The 6,333-nt window shown below is 30.1% G+C and overlaps 1 protein-coding gene across 9 annotated transcripts; it reads right to left on the minus strand.

Moving 5' to 3' along the window:
- Positions 1-2,644: 2,644 nt before the first annotated feature.
- Positions 2,645-6,071, minus strand: LOC149218176 (putative glutathione S-transferase DHAR2, chloroplastic). 9 transcript variants are annotated; one of them, XR_016249136.1, is made up of 5 exons: positions 5,811-6,062; positions 5,457-5,675; positions 5,169-5,253; positions 4,773-4,890; positions 4,126-4,299 (listed from the first exon to the last, which is right to left on the minus strand). XR_016249136.1 is itself a non-coding variant. In XM_089383841.1 (4 exons), exons 1-4 carry the CDS (start codon positions 5,942-5,944, stop codon positions 4,841-4,843), a joined length of 393 nt encoding a protein of 130 aa, XP_089239967.1. In that variant the 5' UTR covers positions 5,945-6,064; the 3' UTR covers positions 4,607-4,840. The 9 variants fall into 9 exon arrangements, 6 of the variants coding, with proteins under 6 accessions (XP_089239965.1, XP_089239966.1, XP_089239967.1 ...); XR_016249137.1 differs by lacking the exon at positions 4,126-4,299 and adding an exon at positions 4,582-4,600 and having other exon boundaries at positions 5,811-6,063; XM_089383841.1 differs by lacking the exon at positions 4,126-4,299 and having other exon boundaries at positions 4,607-4,890; positions 5,457-5,580; positions 5,811-6,064.
- Between the last annotated feature and the right edge of the window lie 262 nt (positions 6,072-6,333).

The following is a 6,333-nucleotide window of genomic DNA, read 5'->3' on the forward strand; positions in this document are numbered from 1 at the left end:
TTAAATCCCAACTAATCAAAATTATTTGGGATATATATATATATATATATATATATATATATATCCCAATAAAAAATATAAAAAATTATATTTATATGTTACAAAAAAAAAAAATCTAATTGATTTAAATAAATTTGAAACCACTAAAATTAAAAATTACTATTTATGATTAAGCAGTGGAAATTTTAAGATAATAGGAACACATTTTTTTCACCCAAATTAAAATTATTTTTAAATAATAAATCAAACATTGGAAATATCAACATTAAAAAATTTCAGCACAGGGAAAAGAACTTGCTAAACAATGGAAGATTTTATTTATAATTTATAATATTTAACTATTCAAATTGATATATCAAATTAATTTTTTTATATTAATATTTATAAAGAAATAAAACAAAAGAAAATATTAATATTAATATTAATCATTTATATATTTTTAAATTTAAATAATTTTTTTAATAAACTGTATAAAAATAAGAATCTAGGACATGTTAAATAAAATAAAAAAATAAGCTAAAAAGAAACCCTACTTTTCTTAAACATCTTACTTCAAAAAAAATTAATATTTATAAATAAATAAAAGAAAAGAAAATATTAATATTAATATTCATCATTTATATATTTTTAAATTTAAATAATTTTTTTTAATAAACTGTATAAAATAAGAATCTAATTTTAGAGACATGTTAAATAAAATAAAAAAATAAGATAAAAAGAAACCCTACTTTTCTTAAACATCTTACTTCAAAAAAAACCACCAACACAACCAAATCAAATGAAAAACATAGAATTAATTAGCCGGCCATGCTTTATACATAAGATGTGGCATGGGAGATGTTAGTTGACCATATTGAGAAGTTACATAAGATGTGGCATGGGAGATGTTAGTTGACAATATTGAGAAGTTGTAATAAGAACTTCCGCGTAAATCACATGTAGAAAGACCTTTGATTTACGCCAAAGTTCTTATTACAACTATTATGGACCTTAACCATCATCATCAATAAAACATGAACTCAAACATCTGCATTTCATTGTATGAAATTAAAATATTTAATTTTAAATTGAAAATCATAGGTTGAACTATCCATTAAAAAAAATAAAAAAAAATTAAATGTTTGAATATAATAAATGTTATTATATTTTATAATATATTTTTAGATATTATTATTATGTTAGTATTATATATAATAATGTATATTTCAAATTAATTTAAATATACTATTTTTTTAAGAAATTTAATTTTTTATATTGAATTATATGATATTTATTTTTATAATTATATATTAATTTATAATTTTATTTAAAAAATGTGTTTTTCATCCAATATAATAAATATAAAATTGTAATTTTTAATTGAAATTAACTCATTATAATTATAAGTAATAAAAATAATTTTTTTTTCCATCAAATATAATAAATTAAAATTTACAAACATAATTTAAAAACATGTATTTCTCCCTTATTCCTAAAATAAATGTCAAATTAAACATAATAATTATTTAGAGAGTTGAAGAGGTTTTGGAACATATCCCATCATTTCATCATGTGATATGTTTAAAGATCATAAATAAATAAATAAAAGTATTAATTATTCCACTTTGATACATCTTAACTATGAAAATGGAATGATTTTATAATTTGATTAATATTTAAAATTTCTTAATTTAAAAAAATATAAATATTATATTATTAAAATGAATATTTTTATTTGTTTATTTGATAGTTTGATCTAGAGGATTTAAACCTTGAATCATATGATTTACATAATATGGTGATCACCAATTGAATAGCTCTTATAAAATATTTAAATTTATATTATTATTATATTACATATGTTCTAGTTCATTATATCCAAATTTATCATATTATTTGTGGAAATTAAATCTAAATAAATAAGATCCTAAAATTTCTTCCCAATCACTAAAAATAAAAATAAATAACATTTTTATATTTTTATTGTAATTAAATATAAATTAACTACAATTACATTATTTAAAAAACGTATTATCCTTATGTTTTTATCTATGTAATAAACATATATAAAAATTATAATAATTTATGACACTATCTTTTTCCATGACAAACATAGAATATCAAATATAAAAAAATAAAGATCGCGTTAATTTGTTAGGTCATCTTTCCATTTTTTCGTTTTTAGGTCTCGCTAACACTATAAACATAGGAAATGTAAGGCAATAAGCTTTATAAAGTGATAAAATTACTATATTCCGTGTATATATTCAGTCCACCTATTACAGGAATCTTATGGATTTCTTGCTCACAAGAATTCTGAACTGTTCCAAAGATTCAATGAAGATGTTTCTCCCGGGAAAAAAGAAGCTAGAATTACTTCAATTGATTCAAGATTTTGACAAGAAAATTTATAGAAAATAAATAGATACAACTGTAAGTCAAACAACCAAAAACAGAGTCCAAGAGAGTTCAACATAAAACAGAGTCTCACAGAATTCAAGATATTACAGAAACCTTATGGAGTTCTTTCTCAAGGAGTATTTGAACTATTACAAAGCTTCATTGAAGATGTTTCTTCTAAGAAAACAGATTCCTAGAATTACTTCAATTGAATCTAGACTTTGACATGCAAATCTGCAGAAAATAAATAACTACAAATGCAAGTCAAACCACTGAAAATCTTGTTCCAGAGTGACTGAGGCCTGTAATCTCCAATTCCAGGTATTCTTGACTTGGATTTGTATCAAGGGTTGCGAGAAAGATAGAGATGTTTTTCCAAGATAGCATGAATAGCTAGCCTGTGAGATTGCATATTATGGGATGGGGGCCATGAAAACTTATGGGGAAAAGCTACAAATTTAGTGCAGGAGAAGAATGGTTAGATTTATCAGACAGTCTACTGGGAGATGGGGTAATGGGAACTCAAATCAAGTGTACAAGGTGGGGATGCATTCCATTCTTCAGAATACATCAAAGGATGTATGTCAGCCCCTATCACTATGTAAAAAAACATTTAATCGCTAGAGAAAGACGGCATTTTGGTTGGAGAATGGGGAGGAGTGGAAGAAATTGTATAGGCCATATCGTAGAAATGTTTATTCTCTAAAGAAATGGAAGGAATACCTGTAATGACCCTGTACAGGACTTGTTTATATAAATAAAGCAAACCGCACTATTAAGGTTTCAAAAAGTAACGGTGAAGGCAATACAGAGTGTCAAATAGAAATCAACACAACTGCAAATACTTGACTTAGACAGTGAATGAGAGCAAGTTCGTTGACAAATTGAACAGAGCGGATACTGTCCATTGACCTCAAACTTATTCAAAAAAGAAACTTCGAAGTATATACAGGAAATTAATGACAGGCAGTTAGTCCCCTATCAAATGCTTTTGCTGGAATTTAAAGTAGCCTATAGAAGCATAAAATAAATTGACAATTTGAACTAATGCGTTTTGTATTGGAGACGAAAAGCTTATCAAGAGTGTTGTACAGGTAATTTCCTGGGCAAGGCATACAGTTTAACTGTTCCTAGGACTACAATTGTATCCAAACTGAAAACATTCAGAGTTATGTTCTAATGCTTTCTTTCGTAAGGTCAGCTGACACTTGTTTTTAAAAGTAAATTTGTTTGCAAGTCGTACTAAAAGGAATAAAAACGGATATGGATAAGATATTTAGTGGTCTAATTCTCTATTTACAGACAATCTCTCCGATAAGTTATATCCTACAATGACTCCATTGAAAATGAACTAATGAGCACTACGAGGCAAAAATCTTATTGCAATGTAATTACTCAATCAAACCCACTCACATATTAACGAAAAACAATCTGCTAATAAATCCATGCACTCTTTCACTGGGTAGCAAATAGAAGCCCTGAATTTTGTCATGTTTCACTCAAGCTTTTCTCCTGATAGAACCTGTAAGACGAATCTGAGTAAGAAATGTACAATTTGAATGATCTTGTAAATAAAAGTGCATCTCTTTGCCACTCATATTAAGATATAGCAAAGCTTCCACTCGCAAAATAAAGATGTCTCTCAAGTTTCTCAAAACACAACATTTGGCCATGCAAGATTGCCTCCACTGATAAACTGGTGCAACAACTTCATGAAAAGAAATATGTGAACTCAACCATGTCAACTGACTTGGGCATGTTACCAAATGGCCAGAACAATTACATAGAACAGTATGTTCTCCAAACATTCTTATAATAAGATTATATCACATGCCAAGCCAGGTTGAAAATGTAGGTGCTTAATAAGCATGGAATTATGTCTAAGCCCTGTCTTCTGAGTCATGCTGACAACGTGGGTGCCTGATAAACATAAAAAACATACAGTTATGAAAGTCGTTAGGTCCTTGCTAATGTCCTAAAATGGACAAGTCAATCCAATGCTGGTCAACAGAACTTCTTTCACGACTCAGTCTCAAACACATAGGTAACTCAGACCTTACTCTGACTTGTGCTGAGGCATCCTCAGACTCTGAACCAGATGATGTCTATGTAGCTCCTGATGATGATCCTGTGTCTAGTAGTGGTGATGGACTCATGTGTACACTGTAGTCGGTAAACCGGTTAGCAGTCAAAAACACTGGATGAGAACGTGGGTTGGTCCCTGCCACCATGTTTGGGAATACATCAAAATATGGAAAGCATAATTATGAACCCCTTACTTCCCAATCCACTGTGACAATATTATTGACTTAAAAACATGGAAAAGCATAAAAGTTACATTTAAACACTGAGCTTTGCTAGCTTTGAAAGTCGAGATAAAATTTCATAATTACCGATAAGTTACAACCTAGACCAAGGCAGATAAAGTCTTGGGATAGAGCATTGACATTTCTGTCTACTCTTAGAAATATTTTGCTGCAAGGAGATAATCTTTGTCTGGAAGGAGATATCTCTGTAAGACAGAAAATAAACAAGGAAATGACCCTGCATACTGCTCTCTAAGGCATAAACTCTATAAAATTGTTCCATGCAAAAAACTAAGGCTAAAATACAAATCTTCCATACAGAGAACATGCACAAGAAAAAACTCCTGTATGCAGAGTCCAGACTTATATTTCAAATACTGAATATTACACAATACTGTTCCATGCAGAAGGATATGTATATATTTAAGCATTATATATTCACACTCCAATAAAAAAGATGGGGTAACCATACAATAAACCCGATCTTGTCTATGAAAAACAGGATCACCATTACCCATAAGATCTGCAGCACCCTGTAGATGTCATGAGAAGTTTCCGGAACAGGGAACTGTGTTGACAACACAGTTATAAAATAAACTTCATGGGCTAGTCACAGAGTCAACAAAAAAAATAAGCATTACAAAAAATGTTCATCGTTCGTTTCGCCTCGTAGATTATTCTAATTAAAGAACAAGTAAGCATTAGAAAAAAAATATATTAATAATGAATGAACAACTAAGCATTGAACAGAGGAAAGAAAACCAGACTCACTTGGTTATGCAACTGGCGATCAAACCCTACGAGCTCCCCCACAAATTCATCTCTACAGGAGCTGCCGAGATCCTTGCTTTGGAGCCAATTTGTAAATATTGGAAAGATTTTACTCCCAACCTCCCTGAATTCCATAGGGGTTTTTAGGGTGTTTTCGGCATAGTGCTTGTCTAAATATTCTGCAATTTTATCAGAGTCTTGGATCCATGTTTCCCATCTCTAAAAACGGGATCAGTCCAGAAGGATTTTTGACCATAAATCTATACAAAATAGATTAACATATTTTCTGATAGTGAAGGAGATATCAGCGTAGCGTTTACCTGTAACAACATAGACTATCAAAATAGCGTTTACCTGTAACAATGAAGACGATGGTTCTCGAGCTCTCCGCCCATAACAACCCTCCGCCCATAACAGAAATGAAGGCCATGTTCCGTCCGTAACTGAAGGATGAAGGCCATGACGAGTAACTGAAGGAGGAAGACCATGATGAATATCAGGAAAATGTGCACAGATGTCAGTAGAGAGCATAAGGGTGGCCCTAAAACACTGTGCACAGATGTCAGACGTACTCTCGTCACTGAAGGACGCCAGGTGTCAACCTCAGAAATAAAACATTGTGCACAGATGTCAGACGTACTCTCGTCACTGAAGGACGCCAGGTGTCAACCTCTAAAAGAAAAGAACAACGAAAGTCTCACTCATAGGAAGGCCTATCGACCTAACTATATTTAATAGGAAGACCTATCGGCCTAACTATATTTAAAAATAAAACATTTCACTTAATTTTTTATATAATCTTATCTACTAAGCTATTTATTTAGTGATTAACGATGATTACACAAACCCCCTTGTTAAAGTAAACAAAATTCCCTTT

The sequence above is a fragment of the Pinus tabuliformis genome, chromosome Q (assembly GCF_031772625.1).
Source record: "Pinus tabuliformis cultivar Carrire ecotype Pingquan chromosome Q, CPIR1, whole genome shotgun sequence".
Classification (NCBI taxonomy): domain Eukaryota; kingdom Viridiplantae; phylum Streptophyta; class Pinopsida; order Pinales; family Pinaceae; genus Pinus; species Pinus tabuliformis.

Bases quoted from the DNA above. Each gene is read 5' to 3' on its own strand.
- LOC149218176 (XM_089383835.1), bottom strand. From the start codon at position 5,987: ATGCTCTCTACTGACATCTGTGCACATTTTCCTGATATTCATCATGGT. The intron at 5,254-5,456 runs GTGAGTCTGGTT...TTGTCAACACAG, and splicing joins ATCGCCAGTTGCATAACCAA to TTCCCTGTTCCGGAAACTTC. The intron at 4,891-5,168 runs TCGGGTTTATTG...CTGTCTTACAGA, and splicing joins CCTGTTTTTCATAGACAAGA to GATATCTCCTTCCAGACAAA.